Consider the following 19,238-nt stretch of genomic DNA (forward strand, 5'->3'; position numbering starts at 1 on the left):
GTATTGTTCTGTTTATGGTCTTAACTCATTCATGTCCAGATGTATTGTCCTGTTTATGGTCTTAACTCATTCATGTCCAGTTGTATTGTCCTGTTTATGGTTTTAAAGCATTCACTAGTGCTATTATCACCATCATCCTTTATTTCATGCTGACACTTTAAATAAAAAATTACATTTTTTATTTGATCTGTTTACAGGAAACGGAGTGCTCCTTCTCTTTCCACTACAGACACATGACACTTCGAAAGACCCAATCAGTCAGGGAGGAGGACTGATCATGCCTTGCTTCACTGTTTAAATACAATTCAATTAGTTCACTTTGTCATTAGGAATGGAAATAATCCATACAAATATTGTATTCATTTGTACTTTTTGAATGCTGATAAATCATACCCCATCGGCTTGCGATCTGGACTGTGGCTGTAAAAGAGTATGCTTCCCATTACCACAAAAACATATTCCACATGATTCAATACGATATTGGAAAGTTGGATATATTGAAATCCGATTTCAATAAAAGTCTCATTTCATCCCGCTATAAAATCTCATCTCATCCCGCTGGCCAGACAACCATGTACCGTACTGTTTAGCTAGGCTAGTAGTGATTAGCTGCTGGCTAGCTATGTAATATCTAATGCCACAGCAGAGCTGTTTCACAGTCATGCCAGTAGTTCAGTTCACAGTTTGTAGTGGATCTTCCTCCTGTCTAAATGTGTCCCAGCCTCTTCTGCTGGTCCTGAGATATGCTGGATTTAAACACAGCGGTTTCTTCTTCCTACAAATGTGGCTTTTCTTTATAATGGCTTATAATGGTGGAAGATATTCAAATACTTGACCAAACATTTATTGCCTGATCTACTCATCTCATTCATATTTTCGTTTTGTTAACCCTTCCCCACCTCACCCTGCTTCATCCACACCCTTCCCCACCTCACCCTGCTTCATCCACACCCTTCCCCACCTCACCCTCCTTCATCCACACCCTTCCCCACCTCACCCTTCTTCATCCACACCCTTCCCCACCTCACCCTTCTTCATCCACACCCTTCCCCACCTCACCCTGCTTCATCCTCACCCTTCCCCACCTCACCCTTCCCCACCTCACCCTTCTTCATCCTTTAAACATGCCTGTGTGTGTGTGTGCGCGCTCGTGCACGTGTGCAAGGCTGCTGTACAGACAGACGCTGCTCACAATGATTCAACTTCCTTTCAGCTCCTCACTTTACTTCCTGTTGCTGCTATTCAGGAGAAATGTGTCTTAAATTAGTTTCCCCTCTCTCTCCCTCCCTCCCGAAATACAGACTAATGGGTGTGATGTGACCAGTTAAGAGTAGCCTAGTTTTATCATTAGTTAGCCAAGGACAACTGGGCCCAGTAAGCTTAATCAGTCATCACACACAGTACATCACTGACTGACCAGAACCCCTGGATTCAACCATCAAACAGTAGATCACAGACTGACCAGAACCCCTGGATTCAACCATCAAACAGTAGATCACAGACTGACCAGAACCCCTGGATTCAACCATCAAACAGTAGATCACTGACTGACCAGAACCCCTGGATTCAACCATCAAACAGTAGATCACAGACTGACCAGAACCACTGGATTCAACCATCAAACAGTAGATCACAGACTGACCAGAACCCCTGGATTCAACCAGAGAGAGAGACAGACAAATAGAGACAGGCAGACATAAACACCCCCTCTTATTACAATGAGTACAGTGTTCAAGATGCATGAGTCTCTCCCCCCCCCCCAATACATACACACACACACACACACACACACCCACCCCCAAAATAAGATGATCCACATTTTGAAACCACCAAGCCTAGTCTACGCTTTAGTATTCTTTCCAAATATTATTGGACAGTTCCCAAACATGGTTAGGAACAGAGGAAGGATAAAGATCCGGCATGAACAAAGCCCAGGTCATTGTAGAAAACTACGTATCTAGTTCAGTGAAAAAAACCTACAACTTCTACACTAGTCTACAACAGGAGAAAAATGCAGAAAGATTACAGAGGTTCGTGTGTGACTGTGTGTTAGACAGCAATTACAGGCTTCAGCAGCAGGCTTTCAGTCTCATATCCGCCCAGCTCTACCAGTTTGGCTAAAACACACAAGCAGCCCAAAGTCCCTGAGAAACAGACAACACAATGTTTGTCACAATGTAGGCTGTACAGAACACATCCTACAACACACTCTGCAACACTCCCTGAACAACTCCAAAAACAGAAAAAACTGAACATCTGCTTCCAAACTCAGGGTGGGGAAAACCAAAGGCACTTCCCCTTCTTCGAGAAACTCCAAAACTTTCCAAAACTCAAACCAAAAACACTTCCCAGAACTCAAGAAAATCTTTACTATGTCAGAAAACTCACGGCAGAAATGCTTGAAGAGGTTAGCCATGTTCATTTTGGGGCGCTCCCTCTCCCAGCCACGCTCCTGTCTTCCCACCACAGCAGAGCTATTCCATATGAAAGAGAGAGAGCAGCGCAGGCAGCCCACTCCTCAGACATGTGACCTGACACAGCCAATGGACAGCCCACTCCCTGGACATGTGACCTGACACAGCCAATGGACAGCCCACTCCCTGGACATGTGACCTGCCTCAGGCAAAAACAGGCAGGGAGAGAGGCCTCCGCTAACTGTCTGAGCCAGTCAAGACCTTTCAGAGGGAGAGACAGAGAGGGGGAGGACAGCAACCATGTCGTCATCAGCGTTCAGGGCAGAAACAAGAAGTGAAAGAGAGGGGCCTTTAGGAATGTGTGTTACACTGGGAGGGAGGACTCTCCATGTCACATGGGTGCTCTGGCTCCAGTTGCATGTAGATACGCCTCATAACAAACCCAGGAAACCATACACACACACACAAACACCTCAGTGGATGACCGTTAAAGACATCATCCACCGAGCATAACCAAATCCCAGCTGCATTTGATACAATAGAGTGTGTCACATCCCAAATGTCATCCTAGTCCCTATTTAGAGCACTAGTTGGGCATGCAGGGTCACTGTGGGCTCTGGTCACACAGGGAACCATGAAGGGAATAGGGATTGATTTGGAAATCAGGCATGAACTAGAGTAAGGCTCTTCCTACATACAGTCACAGTAACATGTATTAGTATGATTGTGACCTCAGACTGTGACCTCACAGTGTTCAACCTTCTCCTCAGACTGGGACCGCTCAGTGTTCAGCCTTCTCCTCAGGCTGTGACCTCACAGTGTTCAGCCTTCTCCTCAGGCTGTGACCTCACGGTGTTCAGCCTTCTCCTCAGGCTGTGACCTCACGGTGTTCAGCCTTCTCCTCAGGCTGTGACCTCACGGTGTTCAGCCTTCTCCTCAGGCTGTGACCTCACGTGTTCATCCTTCTCCTCAGGCTGTGACCTCACGGTGTTCAGCCTTCTCCTTAGACTGTGACCTCACAGTGTTCAGCCTTCTCCTTAGACTGTGACCTCACAGTGTTCAGCCTTCTCCTTAGACTGTGACCTCACAGTGTTCAGCCTTCTCCTCAGACTGTGACCTCACAGTGTTCAGCCTTCTCCTCAGACTGTGACCTCACAGTGTTCAGCCTTCTCCTCAGACTGTGACCTCACAGTGTTCAGCCTTCTCCTCAGACTGTGACCTCACAGTGTTCAGCCTTCTCCTCAGACTGTGACCTCACAGTGTTCAGCCTTCTCCTCAGACTGTGACCTCACAGTGTTCAGCCTTCTCCTCAGACTGTGACCTCACAGTGTTCAGCCTTCTCCTCAGACTGTGACCTCAGTGTTCAGCCTTCTCCTCAGACTGTGACCTCACAGTGTTCAGCCTTCTCCTCAGACTGTGACCTCACAGTGTTCAGCCTTCTCCTCAGACTGTGACCTCACAGTGTTCAGCCTTCTCCTCAGACTGTGACCTCACAGTGTTCAGCCTTCTCCTCAGACTGTGACCTCACAGTGTTCAGCCTTCTCCTCAGACTGTGACCTCACAGTGTTCAGCCTTCTCCTCAGACTGTGACCTCACAGTGTTCAGATTCAAAAAAATGTAAAATCTTTCCGAGGATAATTTACACTGAATGAAAAATGAGACGGATTGCAGTATGAGCCAATTGTTTTCTTTCAACAAATTCTAAACTTCTGGGCTACATTCATCCTAAATCTTCTTGACCACTTATTTAGTTCTACTTCAGAGAAAACAGGAATTTAGGCCAAATGATCACTTTCAAGATCCCAAACTATACTGGCATTCAAACCGAGGTCAGACTGACAATGAGCTCTGACCAACACCCTTGCCGGTCATTTCTTTTTCTCATTTTGTAGAAAAGATTTTCTGGCTTGTGTCTTATGTTTAGGGCAAAAGTTAAAACTGGGGTTAAGTTTAAAATTGACATTAGCAGTTCGTTTTAAGAGTTAGCATCACGGCTAGGTAAAGTTTAGGCATTAGTGTTAGTTTATTAAGGTTAGGACTTAGGATTTATGGTTTTAGGGTTAAAGTAGTAGTAGAAACAGATCTTTTTAAGGGCAATCAACTCGTGTGTGTGCACAAGTCCGTGTAGGGTTTCCTGGGTTCAACTGTGACCTAACAATCTCTGTGGGCAGGGCAGAAAGTGCTTGTATCCTGTCAGTGTCCTGGACACATTAACCCTCTGAGACTGAGGGCTAGTGTTGTATGCCCTGGAAACATTAACCTTGAACATATTTCAATCAATCTTTATGCCTTCTCACCATTGTTAAGCCCCTAGCCTGAGGGCTCTTTTCCCTCGATCTCCTGGACACATTAAGCCCCTACCCTGAGACAGAGCTAGTTTTCCCTCAGAGTTCTGCCGGAGGAGTTCCTTATTTAATTATCCTGCATTTGTTTGTTTGGACAATGACAGCAGAGGAATTGCTAAATGCACAAATCTGGGACCAGGCTACCAAACCACCAGGAGAAGTGATGAAAACAATATGGAAAGGGCCAGGCTATGATTTAAAACAGCCACAATGCCTGACCCTGCATATTGACCACGGGGACACAAGCTACTATGTAGCAGAGCAAGCAGGGGCGTTAGGCATAACATGGCTGAACCCACACTAAGAAGCCTAAGGCAGTGGTAACCTTTAAAGGTGGTGAGAGTGGCAGCGCCTTCCTCAAGTACAGGAAAGACAGGAAGGCCCACGTCCTCTGTTCCGAGGGCCAAGGGGAGAAAGAGAAACAATTAAGATTCCCATGACAGTACGCAGTCCAAAACACACAGCACGGCACACACAATATTTAATACCACAGCGTATAAAAACCTTGACACAGCCCGGACCTGATGCATTAAAAGTTGCTACGCTACAGAGACAATGCACCAGAAAACTGCACCGGCGTAATCTTAGATCACCCAATGTCAGCCGTTTCATGGGCTGCATTGTCCGCCCCATTTAACAAGGCTGTCCTTCATTAACCTACATTACGTAAATAGTATGTTTGGCTCAAGTTTAGGACCAAATCAGTCCCATAAAGCCTAAAACAGGGCCTGGACCAGCTGGAAATATAAGCCTTCTGCCAGGGACATCAGCAGAACCAAAACTAGACAAGGACACTAGACAGTCTGTCTGGATCACTGCTGGGATTTAGTAAAAGGGTCTGAGAGACACACAAGCATTATCACCATTCCTGTCAGCATCTCAGCGTTATCCTAAACCATTCTGACTAGTACGGACGATATCAAACAGACATTAAAGCCCTTACCGGTGACCGTCTGCCTCCCTCAGCTGGATACTAAAACAGCATTCACAACAGCAACAGTTATCTGTAGCCCTGACAGCCCTACTGACAAGATTCAAGTGAGAGCCCTGACAGCCCTACTGACAAGATTCAAGTGAGAGCCCTGACAGCCCTACTGACAAGATTCAAGTGAGAGCCCTGACAGCCCTACTGACAAGATTCAGAAGAGAGGACCACCCTCTCCAGTGGTGGCTGTCATAGCAACAATGAGTCAGAAGCGAAAGGGAGACATCAAACAGCTGGCCCAGATACAGGGCAGGAAGCAGAAATGCAGTGCAATATCACCACAGAGCTCTACGGAGACTCTCAGCAAGTGTTCACAGAGAGATGCTCCTGAAACTGAAAAGATCCTAAACCAAATGTTTGAGTTTTTAATGCTTAATGTGAGGTTTTGAAAAGAGAACAAGTTCTTATCTGGTATGTCTGGGGTTCTGAAAAACAGGATTATGTGAAGGGATAAATATGTAATACTTTTACTAAAGTGACAACAATAAAACATTTCTGCTTCTTGCCATCAAGCAAAAACTGAAACAGGAAATAAAAATGATCTCAAAAAGGAATTGGATATAAGTGAAAATTAATTTGTAATTTAGATGTTTTTTCTCTAGAGGTGAATTAACATAATAGGCCATTTTCAACAAAACAAACCAAATCCAACTGTGCATGACTGAGTCTTGGATTTAGTTCAGGCAGAGCCAGCATGCATGGGAGCAGACGTCGACTGACAGTAACACAGTAACCCACAAGCGGTTCTTCCAATCCACAAGGGGAAGTGCTTTGCATTGCTCAAATCCATGCCCTCAAAACATTCGTTGATGATCTCTGTTAGTTAGCCTGAATGTACAGATAACGTAGGCTACACTGGGTCTAGTGGAGCTCAGATGGTAGAGCAGGACAACGCTAGGGTTGATGGAGCTCAGATGGTAGAGCAGGACAACGCTAGGGTTGATGGAGCTCAGATGGTAGAGCAGGACAACGCTAGGGTTGATGGAGCTCAGATGGTAGAGCAGGACAACGCTAGGGTTGATGGAGCTCAGATGGTAGAGCAGGACAACGCTAGGGTTGATGGAGCTCAGATGGTAGAGCAGGACAACGCTAGGGTTGATGGAGCTCAGATGGTAGAGCAGGACAACGCTAGGGTTGATGGAGCTCAGATGGTAGAGCAGGACAACGCTAGGGTTGATGGAGCTCAGATGGTAGAGCAGGACAACGCTAGGGTTGATGGAGCTCAGATGGTAGAGCAGGACAACGCTAGGGTTGATGGAGCTCAGATGGTAGAGCAGGACAACGCTAGGGTTGATGGAGCTCAGATGGTAGAGCAGGACAACGCTAGGGTTGATGGAGCTCAGATGGTAGAGCAGGACAACGCTAGGGTTGATGGAGCTCAGATGGTAGAGCAGGACAACGCTAGGGTTGATGGAGCTCAGATGGTAGAGCAGGACAACGCTAGGGTTGATGGAGCTCAGATGGTAGAGCAGGACAACGCTAGGGTTGATGGAGCTCAGATGGTAGAGCAGGACAACGCTAGGGTTGATGGAGCTCAGATGGTAAAGCAGGACAACGCTAGGGTTGATGGAGCTCAGATGGTAGAGCAGGTTGTGGGTTTGATTCCACAGGGTTCCAGTACGTAAGTATATAGAATATAAAATGTATGCACCCATAATAATAAATAAATAATAATAGAAATCATAAGCAATTTCAATTTGAAAATGAGACTTCACCCATTAATGATGTTGGCAGAGCACTGACAGACATGCTCAAACAGCCACAAGAGGCTACCGGGTTCTGTCTAAAAGTAACTAAAGAATGAGAAATGCTGTGCAGTTTGTTTCCTACATAGTTGGCTGAGAGTTGTTAAGCTTGTGTATTTCAGGTTCTATGAACATGAATGGGCCTGCTAGGAGTTCTCTCCTTACCCAGTGTGTCTTTGAGGTTCTTGACAATGGATGCTTTCCTGGCACTGTTCTTTCTCTCCACGTAGTTGGAGGGCACAAAGCCAGTCTTGTTGGTGGCATTCCGGACCCTCCACCAGGACTTGGAGTCGTCCAGCAACCAAAGGCGCTCGTTCTTCTTGATGTCCAGCTCCTGGTCCTGCTGGGCCAAGTAGTCAAACTTGGCGATGACAATCACCTCTTCCGTCATCTTGGACCTCGGGATCTTGGGGAAGGAGGTCAGAAGGCAGATGCTTCAGAACTATGATATTATAGTAACAAATGAATTAGCACTTTACACACAAAAATTATTACAGTAACTATTGATTGAGAAAATTGAGAACAACAATATTACAGAACTACCAAAAAAGAAGCTCCATTAACATGCAATTATAGCAACTATTGAATGAGTCACATCTGAGTCACAAAACTCCTCTCAGAACAAACCCTGAACATGACAAGCTTTAACATGGTGGCCAATGGGCTAAACTATGAGTAACACACAGTTAATGGATACAGGATAACAATTAATGAGCCCAGAGCGACAGACACTATGGAACTACAGGGTTAGTTGTCTTGACATCCTACTGTGTTTCAATATCATTTAAGAGAAGCAAACAGAACCACCTGTTTCAGTTCCAATGCCACTGTGGTAAAATGAGCCCCTTTACCTGCACTGCATCAAAGCTGTCAACTTCAAAGTTGTAATAACCCTCTGGTGAACTGGAGGAAAAAAGAAAACAGAAACATTTTTATTTCATAATGTTCCTGCTTGCATTAGAGTTGCCTGGTGTGTTAGGCTATAAACAAGCATGGAATGACCATCTCCAGTTAGAAAACAACTAAACAAAACCATGAAATAATGAATTGGTCCTAAGCCTTAAAGATATTCAGTTTAATGTCATATTGTAAAATGTATCATTCTCAGGAAACAGGAAATGGAGTAGCTGTGATGTGTGTCTAATGGGTGTATGCTGTGAGGTGTGCGCACGTGTGTGTGTGTCTAATGTGTGTAGGCTGTGAGGTGTGCACACGTATGTGTGTGTGTCTAATGTGTGTATGCTGTGAGGTGTGTGCACGTGAGTGTGTGTGTGTGTGTGTGTCTAATGTGTGTATGCTGTGAGGTGTGTGCACGTGAGTGTGTATGCTGTGGTGTGTACACGTGTGTGTGTCTAATGTGTACGTGTGTGTGTTAGGGCTGCACAATATAGTTTCAGCATCGACATTGAGATGTACGCATCCGCAATAGTCACATCTCAGAGCGTGTGATTTAGTAAAGTAAACATATATCAGTCTACAATATATAGTTTTATATCTGTCTGATACAGTAGGGGGGACTGGTCTCTCCTCCCCCGTACAGTAGGGGGGACTGGTCTCTCCTCCCCCGTACAGTAGGGGGGACTGGTCTCTCCTCCCCCGTACAGTAGGGGGGACTGGTCTCTCCTCCCCCGTACAGTAGGGGGGACTGGTCTCTCCTCCCCCGTACAGTAGGGGGGACTGGTCTCTCCTCCCCCGTACAGTAGGGGGGACTGGTCTCTCCTCCCCCGTACAGTAGGGGGGACTGGTCTCTCCTCCCCCGTACAGTAGGGGGGACTGGTCTCTCCTCCCCCGTACAGTAGGGGGGACTGGTCTCTCCTCCCCCGTACAGTAGGGGGGACTGGTCTCTCCTCCCCCGTACAGTAGGGGGGACTGGTCTCTCCTCCCCCGTACAGTAGGGGGGACTGGTCTCTCCTCCCCCATACAGTAGGGGGGACTGGAATCTCCTCCCCCATTCAGTAGGGGGGACTGGAATCTCCTCCCCCATTCAGTAGGGGGGACTGGAATCTCCTCCCCCATACAGTAGGGGGGACTGGAATCTCCTCCCCCATACAGTAGGGGGGACTGGTCTCTCCTCCCCCATTCAGTAGGGGGGACTGGTCTCTCCTCCCCCGTACAGTAGGGGGGACTGGAATCTCCTCCCCCATACAGTAGGGGGGACTGGTCTCTCCTCCCCCATACAGTAGGGGGGACTGGTCTCTCCTCCCCCATTCAGTAGGGGGGACTGGTCTCTCCTCCCCCATTCAGTAGGGGGGACTGGTCTCTCCTCCCCCGTACAGTAGGGGGGACTGGTCTCTCCTCTCCCATTCAGTAGGGGGGACTGGAATCTCCTCTCCCATACAGTAGGGGGGACTGGTCTCTCCTCCCCCGTACAGTAGGGGGGACTGGTCTCTCCTCCCCCGTACAGTAGGGGGGACTGGAATCTCCTCCTCTATACAGGATCAACATGTGGCTGATTAGAATTCCGGCCTTAAGACAGACAGCGCTGAAAGCCTTCTACAAGAAAAGCAATAAGCACCAGTCCTCATACCGTCCTCCCCTCCTATTCCAGACAGGAGTGTATTCTTTTGTTATTCTATCTAGCCTTGATGTCCATCCTTCTCTCCTCCTCCGTCCTCATTGTCCAGTGACAGCATGTTGTCGGCCCCATCCCAGACAGTGATTTATGAGCATCCAACTGCCCCACAGAGGAACACTTCATCAGGTTGGCCTGGTAACCAAGCGTCTTCAGGACTCAAGCTCCTCCACAAGGCCTGGCACACTACAGTACAAGGGTGTCACATTGAGTATGTATCCCACTACACTCACCAGCAGCCATGTGGACCCTCATCAAAGGGAGTGCATAAGTAAATAGGGGGTCATTTGGAGATGTAACCTAACAGCTGGAACAAGCCCACAAAAACTAGATTAAGGGTGGCAAAATGGGGGTCAAGACCCATCTCTTCCTGTGACCTCTGTGGATCTGTCATCCCAGACACATTCAGCAGGGATCACACCATGTCACCTCCAGGCCCAGACACCCTGAGGTCTGCGCCAGGCTGGAATGGATGAAGCCAATGTCCCAGACCCATGTAGAGGTGTGGTTCTGTTCATCCCAGAGCGGAGTGGCCTCCTCCGGTCAGCAGAAACCAGGTCATGACCGAGGTTCCTTCACAGTGGAACATGCTCTTAGCTACTGGGCAGTTAAGAAGCTGTACTAGCTGTAATTCGTAGGCCTCAACATCCTGGTATTTAGAACAAACACTTAAGAACTGACAGATACTGTAAAATAGTACGGTTAAGTATGATTCAATATGTATCAGATAAATGGGCTCTCATTCAGTACAGGAAAGATACAGGTTAGAGTTCATAGGTTATGATCAGGGTCAGGATTGTGTTAAAAGAAAATGCATGACAGAGACACAGGGTAGAGAGAGCAAGAGAGAGATAGAGGGAGAGAGAGAAGAATAGAAACAACAAAACCTTTCCAAATTGTGATCAGTCTGGCCAGACCTCAGTGGCTTGCTCAATCAACACAAGCTAACTGATCCAGTGGACCTAAGAGACCTGATAGAAGTTGGTTTGATCCAGTGGACCTAATAGACCTGATAGAAGTTGGTTTGATCTAGTGGACCTAATAAAAGTTGGTTTGATCCAGTAGACCTGATAGACTTGACAGTTAGAAATGAGCAACTTAATTCCTTTGACTGCTACACGGACCAGGCTTCAGCTGACCAGTTTCAGCCACATCAACACCTTCATGCCGTTTCTGAACGTCCCTGGCTACCAGAGTTGGTATTCAGGAGTCTTGGCCAACAGAATCAGCTGACTGGACGTGGGGTTCAGAGCTACTGGCACGACCAGATTGGGGGGCAACATATCTTAAAATCTCACTGCGTTGGAACTACTACACCGCAACAACGCTGCACATGATTCGTCTCTACAGACACAAGGACTCTGCACAGCTTCCCTCTGATGCACGATGCAACAGGTTACACACTGAAGTCAATAAAAAGATTGAACAAGTGATAGGAGTTCACCACATCCTCTGACTCCACAGATAGTCTTGGGGCTGTCTGATAGTACTAGTACAGGCAATAACACTAGCTCAGAGGGAGGGATGCAGACACCAGGACTGTGCATTGTGATATGTCACACATGCTACGACTAAATAAGTCTGTGCAATTAATGAATTAACCACAGTAGCACCCGTGCGGTACAGTGTTACGCATCTGTGAGACAGAGCTGCTTGTTTGTGTGAAACAAAAATATTCTTTTACAGAATCTGTTTAAAATGGTTAATGAATTTGAAGAATACAAGAATGTGTTCGTATTGAAGGTCTTTTCATACAAAAAAGTTTAAGAAAATAATACAAAGAACAATTATTTCTAAGAACACAGGCTATAGTATTTTCATTTGTTTATTAGTCCCTACAAATGTACAAAATGTAAATTACACAGCCCATCTATAGGGGGCATGAGTTGTCTATATGGGTGACATGAAGTTATCGACAAACTGAGGAGTCCATTTCTCCATTTCTCCAAATGAAAGGGCTATGTGAACGGCGTCAACGCACCAAGGCACAGCCTCTGGTTTCCTAGATTATTGACATATAAAGGTTTGTCTATAGGTGACATGTAATGACAAGTTATCGAAAAACATGAGGTCCATTTCTTTAAATGAATAGGCTACAAAACCAGGGCATGTTTCCAGGACTCTCTACTGGGGCTATTGAGTTGATGTCAAATTGTCGATAAGCCTATATCGTTTGTATTATGTTTCAATAATAGCCTAATTAATTTGTTGAATGGTCAAGGAAATTGTTTGTGTTTCATTTGTAAGTTCATCCAAATTCAACCAAGATTTCCATATGCCACGGAAGGAGGAGGAAAAGCCACGGAAGGAGGAGGAAAAGCCACGGAAGGAGGAGGAAAAGCCACGGAAGGAGGAGGTAAAGCCACGGAAGGAGGAGGTAAAGCCACGGAAAGGAGGAGGAAAAGCCACGGAAAGGAGGAGGAAAAGCCACGGAAAGGAGGAGGAAAAGCCACGGAAAGGAGGAGGAAAAGCCACGGAAAGGAGGAGGAAAAGCCACGGAAGGGAGGAGGAAAAGCCACGGAAGGGAGGAGGAAAAGCCACGGAAGGAGGAGGAAAAGCCACGGAAGGAGGAGGAAAAGCCACGGAAGGAGGAGGAAAAGCCACGGAAGGAGGAGGAAAAGCCACGGAAGGAGGAGGAAAAGCCACGGAAGGAGGAGGAAAAGCCATGGAAGGAGGAGGAAAAGCCAGTTTTATTTTAATTACAAACTCAAATGCCAATTGGTGGTTCTAGTGTTAAAAAGGGATAACATAAAAAAAACAGCACTCAGTGATTTACACACTTTCTTAATTTAAATAAAATTGAATGTATGATGATATACATTAAAACTGAGATTTGCACTGCTTTTTTATTAGCATAATATATAGATTTCTTTGTATATAATTGTTATGTGCCCTCTATGTAAAACGCAGAGAGCGACTGAGGCGGGGAGCGACTGAGGCGGAGAGCGATTGAGGCGGAGAACGACTGAGGCGGAGAGCGACTGAGGCGGAGAGCGACTGAGGGAGGGTGGGCGATTATGGTAACTAATCCCTCAGACCGCCTGGTGAAATCACAGGTTTCTAAGCTGTTGGAATGTGCTGCCCACCTCCCCCTCCGCAAACTCTGCTGTAGTTCTTTTTGTCCAACACACGCACGCACGAGTCAAAACCTGGGATGTGGCGTACGAGGAGGATGGAAAGTATTGGGTCGTGATCAGGGACGGGGGGTACGGGGTCGCGATCTGGGACGGGGGGTACGGGGTCGCGATCTGGGACCGGGGGTACGGGGTCGCGATCTGGGACCGGGGGTACGGGGTCGCGATCTGGGACCGGGGGTACGGGGTCGCGATCTGGGACCGGGGGTACGGGGTCGCGATCTGGGACCGGGGGTACGGGGTCGCGATCTGGGTCCGGGGGTTACGGGGTCGCGATCTGGGACGGGGGTGAAATAATCAAAATGTTGCTAGGAGTCCCGCTGCTCCGAAATTAAGACTAGGTCACACAGCAACAATTTTAGGCCATAGATGGTGGCACTGTTCAGCACTTACAGAGTCCCACTCTGCCTCTCATCAACAGGCCAAAATCCTCTCACAACAAAACAGCAGCGGACTAACAAGAGGTCATGGGAGATTGGGAGCCTGGGCCAGCTGTGAGACAGGAAGTGGGGACACAGGAGAGAACGGGGGTGAGGAAAGAATGACGCAACACCCTTTGATCTGGCATGGAGCCCGACAGCCATTGAGTTCAGACCGTCAGGATCACATTATCTTCTCTAATCTGAATCACATTATCGTATCTACAGTCAGGATTATATCAGCATCTCTACAGTCAGGATCACATTATCTTTTCTAATCTGAATCACATTATTGCCTCTATGGTCAGGATCACACTATCTTCTCTAATCTGGGTCACATTATCATATCTACCATCAGAATTATATCAACACCACTACAGTCAGGATCACATTATCTTAACTTCAGAAATGATCTAGTGTGGAGTGCATGTTGCCTATTCATATAGTTGTTAATGTATTTTAGTTCGCTCACAGCTTCTCCTTACCATTTAGTTTTGGCAATAAATACCCCACCCCCACCACTATGGCCCTAGTAGGGTATAACACACACATTAGGTGCTCAGTGACAAAATGTGAGAAGGGCTAACATGAGTATGTGAAAGCAGTTAGTTAGCCCACCAGCAGCTCCTGGGATCACAGTTTACTGAGTTTGGGAAAGCCTGAAATAGACCCAACATCTGGATCAGACCCACAGAGAATAGAGAAATCCACCAACTAACCCCGATCATCGACCCTGACCTCTGACCTCCTATCTATTCTATCCCCTCATGACTTAACCATGGTTATTTGTACTCTCTTCCAATTAAATTTTCCAGAGACAATAAGACTCCTCTGCTCGCTCGAGTGCATTAAAGCCTGAGGGTCGACTGAAAATACACTGATTCAAAGTCAGCTAACATGAGTTATCATGAAGCATCTGGCTCCTTCCATAACTACTGTCAGCTGCTGCTCTGCACAGATAGATTTCAGATAACACCCCCTCATATTCTGAGAAACTATTACCAAATGAAATGATCAGACTAAGCAAGTGATGTCAGAAGAGCTAGAGTTAGCTAGCTAACCAATCTAACTAATTAGCATATTACAGTGATGTCTTTAGCATCTCTGGTGAATGTCTGTTGAAACCTGAGGCCGGACGCATCCATAATGTATTAATCCAGACCGTTTATGTAGTCGTTTACTTAACTACCACACACCCTGAGGGTTGCAATGTATCAAAAGTGCAATGGAGTTATTATCAAATTTAAATTACTTTCAAATGTACTGCAGGTGTGATTGAGGTCCCATCATCCCTAGAGGTCTAATTTCTCCCCTAGTCAACCCATGGAGGTCCCATCATCCCTAGAAGTCTAATTTCTCCCCTAGTCAACCCATGGAGGTCCCATCATCCCTAGAGGTCTAATTTCTCCCCTGGTCAACCCATGGAGGTCCCATCATCCCTAGAAGTCTAATTTCTCCCTTAGTCAACCCATGGAGGTCCCATCATCCCTAGAGGTCTAATTTCTCCCCTAGTCAACCCATGGAGGTCCCATCATCCCTAGAAGTCTTAGTGACAACTGCTGATGTAAAAAGGGCTTTATACATATATTTGATGGATAGATAATGTATGTATATGTAATGATGTTTCTGTATTTAAGTCAAATTTATTTTATAAAGCCTTTGTCACAAAGTGCCTATACAGATACCCAGATTGAAACCCCAGAGAGAAAGCAACAAGAGTTGATACACTATGGCTAAGAAAACATCTCAGATCATTCCTGTACCGCAGAGATGGAATGACCTGGACAGACAGGAAACCAGAGGAAAATGGATCCAGGGACTTAATAGGCCACACAGGCAGACAGGAACAGGCCCTGGGCGACTGTCAGACCATCAGTATTGAACAAGACACTCGGGATGGAAACTCTGGCCCACGTGTCAGGACATGCAAGACCCTCTTTGGAAGTACAGGGAGACATTCAGGAACCCATATCATACAGATGTATGCTAGGTTAGCTAGGCTGAGGATATTATCAGTTTACCCATGATGCCATGTCATACAGGTGTATGCTAGGATAGCTAGGCTGAGGTTATCATCAGTTTACCCATGATGCCATGTCATACAGATGTACTGAACAGATACTAGGTTAGCTAGGCTGAAGTAAATAACAACATGGGAAATGTTTGAAAGGGTTAGACACAGTTTCTTACACAGAACACACCTGTTCTGCTGTTAGCAGGGTTCCTTCCTGGAGGGAAGTGTGCAAACACACACCAACCGTGGGCCAATGGGTTTTTGTTTGAGTATACGCTTCCTCTGCAACACGCCGGCAGCGAGTAAAGTAATAATGGAACAGTTTAGTCTACACGTGTAAAACCAGATCTTGCCCTGCACTGCAGCCCATGTACACACCCTTCACCTGTTAGCATCACTGAATTGCTACATGCCTGGCTAGAAATGGCAGCTAGCGCTGAGACCACGTTATTTACACTCAAAATCAGTAGTTGTTTACCAAAAATGCTAATTTATTTAAAATAGCCTAAGCAGTGACTGAAAGACTAAATACACTGTATGGTTGTACCAGTACACATTTACATAACCTTATAGTTCTGGGGACTCTATAATTCACCCGTTTATTATTTTACATCAATAGCTAGCTACACTTTGTTGAATGCCTCTTCAATTAATTTGATTGCATTAAAAAGCACATTTCAGGCTATTCTGAAAGCCTTTGCAGATGTTGTAATCAAAATCATAATTGTTGGCAGTTTTCCAACTGTTGTTTTGTGAGCAGAACAGCTGTTTCTACATTGTGGGGGGGGGGTTGACAAACCAACATTGCAGAAACCTCCTGATTCATTTAAATCGGCAGTTTGGCATTCATTTGGCTTTCAAGAAGAGGTATTTCAGTGTAATCAGGCAAAGAAAAATGATAAGAGCATTCTGTGTGTGTAGGCGTATGTAGGCATGTAACTAACTTTCTTCTACCCATTTCAGCAAACAGGTAGTACCCAGACAATGTGACTTAAAAATAATGTTTCTGCCATGTTTACAAATTGTTATGTACAGTGGATATAAAAACTCTACACACCCCTGTTAAAATGCCAGGTTTTTGTGATGTAAAAATTAGACAAAGATAAATAATGTCAGAACGTTTTCCACTTTAACGTGAACCTATAACGTGAACAATTCAATTGAAAAACAAACTGAAATCTTTGATGGGGAAAAATAAAAAATTCACATTAACCTGGTTGCATAAGTTTGCCCACCCTTAAACTAATACTTTGTTGAAGCACCTTTTGATTTTATTACAGCACTCAGTCTTTTTGGGTAGGAGTCTATTAGCATGGCACATCTTGACGTGGCAATATTTGCCCACTCTTCTTCGCAAAAGCGCTCCAAATCTGTCAGATTGCGAGGACATCTCCTGTGCACAGTCCTCTTCAGATCACCCCACAGATGTTCCATTGGATTCAGGTCTGGGCTCTGGTTGGGCCATTCCAAAACGTTAATCTTCATGTGGTGAAGCCATGCTTTTGTGGATTTGGATGTGTGCTTTGGGTTGTTGTCGTGCTGAAAGGTGAACTTCCTCTTCAGCTTTCTAACAGATGCCTGAAGGTTTTGTGCCAAAAGTGCCTGATATTTGGAACTGTTCATAATTCCCTAAGGCCCCAGTTCCAGCTGGAGAAAAAACAGCCCCAAAGCATGATGCTGCCACCAGCATGCTTCACTGTTGTTCTTTTGGGTGTTGTTTTTGCACCAAACCTAACTTTTGGATTTATGGCCACACATTTTCCCATATGCTTTTGGGGGACTTGATCTTTGTTTTTGCAAACTTCAGCCAGGCTTAGATGTTTTTCTTTGTAAGAAAATGCTCCTGTCTTGCCATCCTACCCCATAGCCCATTCATATAAATAATATGGGAGATTGTTGTCACATGTAGCACACAGCCAGTACTTGCCAGAAATTCGTGCAGTTCCTTTAATGTTGCTGTAGACCAGTTTTCTTCTCGTATTTTCATCAATTTTGCAGGGATGTCCAGTTCTTCAAAAAATCAATCAAAATTTATTTAAAAAAGCGCTTTTTACAACAGCAGTTGTCACAAAGTGCTTTACAGAGACACCCGGCCTTAAACCCCAAGGAGCAAACAACAGTAGTGTTGAATTTCAGTGGCTAGGAAAAACTCCCTAAGAAGGTCGAATTTTAGGAAGAAACCTAGAGAGGACCCAGGCTCAGAGGGGTGACCAGTCCTCTTCTGGCTGTGCCGGGTGAGATATTAAGAGTCCAATTGGAATAATAAATAAATTTCTCTTGGCTAAATCCAGAGTATATTTGATTTTAGACTAGGTCAGAAGTATGACCAGGTGGACAAGGACAGGGACAGCAACGGTCCCCCCAAACCAGGTAATCCGCAGGTGTGGACCAGGACCTCATCTCCTTCTAAAATTTAAAATTGGAGGAAACTGAGAAAAGTTAGTAGTACATCCCTCATGTCCCCCAGCACAATAATATAGCAGCGTAACACCTTGGAAACTGAGACGGGGGGGTCCGGTGACACTGTGGCCCTACGCGGGGGAGGCCCCAGGCAGGGCCCAACAGGCAGGAAATCAATCCAACCACATTGCCAGGCATCAACCAAAGGGACACCCACCAACCGCAACCCCCCTATTCTTGGTAATGTCTCTGTTGTGCCATATTTTCTCCACTTGCTGATGACTGTCTTCACTGTGTTCCATGGTATATCTAATGATTTGGAAATTATTTTGTACCCTTCTCCTGACTGATATCTTTCAACAATGAGATCCCTCTGATGCTTTGGAAGCTCTCTGCAGACCACGGCTTTTGATCAGAGATGCAACAAAGAAAATGTCATGAAAATCCTACAGCTGAACTTTATTTGTGATTAATCAGAGTCGCTTTAAAAGATGGCAGGTGTGTAATGACATCTATTTAACATGAGTTTCAATGTGATTGGTTAATTCTGAACACAGCCACATCCCCAGTTATAAGAGGGTGTGGACACTTATGCAACCAGGTTATTGTAAGGTTTTTCTTTTTCATTTTTCCCCCTCGAAGATTTCAGTTTGTTTTTCAATTGAATTGTTCACATTATAGGGAACTTTAAAAGTGAAAAAGTTCTGACATTATTTATCTTTGTCTCGTTCTTTTACATCACAAAAACCGGGCATTTTCACAGGGGCGTGTAGACCTTTTATATCCACTGTATTTTATATTAGATCGTGGGGGCATCAGCATTATATATTCCTCCTAGATTCTTGCTGCATTTTTTGCTAAATAAACTAAAAGCCGATCTTCAGAAACTGATGACAATACTACCCTGTACCGAAAACATACCCAACTGTGACCCTCAAACCACAATACCAAACCGTACTCTGGATTTGGCATACCGTGGCACTCGTAATACATTTTTATAGTTATTAATATCTCAGTGTATGATTTCTATTAGACTATTCTTACTTTGGTTTAGCATCCCTCTCTCAGTTTCTGCAACAATTGCAGCATATTAGCCTAATAGCATCACTGCTGTTAGTTCCAGTTACAGACGATGTACAACCTATTATTGAACTGCTACTCCTGTTAGCCATCATCCTGCTACTGTCACTGTCACCATTCCATTTCTGTT

At 45.5% G+C, this 19,238-nt stretch overlaps 1 protein-coding gene across 2 annotated transcripts in view; it reads right to left on the reverse strand.

The window, feature by feature from the left end:
• nck1b (NCK adaptor protein 1b) overlaps positions 1-19,238 on the reverse strand; it is a 39,045-nt gene that overhangs the window by 9,447 nt on the left and 10,360 nt on the right. The window contains exons 2-3 of one of the 2 annotated variants that reach the window (XM_010898143.4): positions 8,341-8,392; positions 7,655-7,895 (exon numbers count right to left, since the gene is read on the reverse strand). In XM_010898143.4, coding sequence (XP_010896445.1) covers positions 7,655-7,880 — 226 coding nt within the window. In that variant the 5' untranslated portion in view covers positions 7,881-7,895; positions 8,341-8,392. Of the gene's footprint in view, positions 1-2,388; positions 2,561-7,654; positions 7,896-8,340; positions 8,393-19,238 lie in introns of those variants that run through there. The other variant, XM_010898144.5, reaches the window with a different exon arrangement.

This window comes from Esox lucius, chromosome 21 (genome assembly GCF_011004845.1).
Source record: "Esox lucius isolate fEsoLuc1 chromosome 21, fEsoLuc1.pri, whole genome shotgun sequence".
NCBI classification, from domain to species: Eukaryota; Metazoa; Chordata; class Actinopteri; order Esociformes; family Esocidae; genus Esox; species Esox lucius.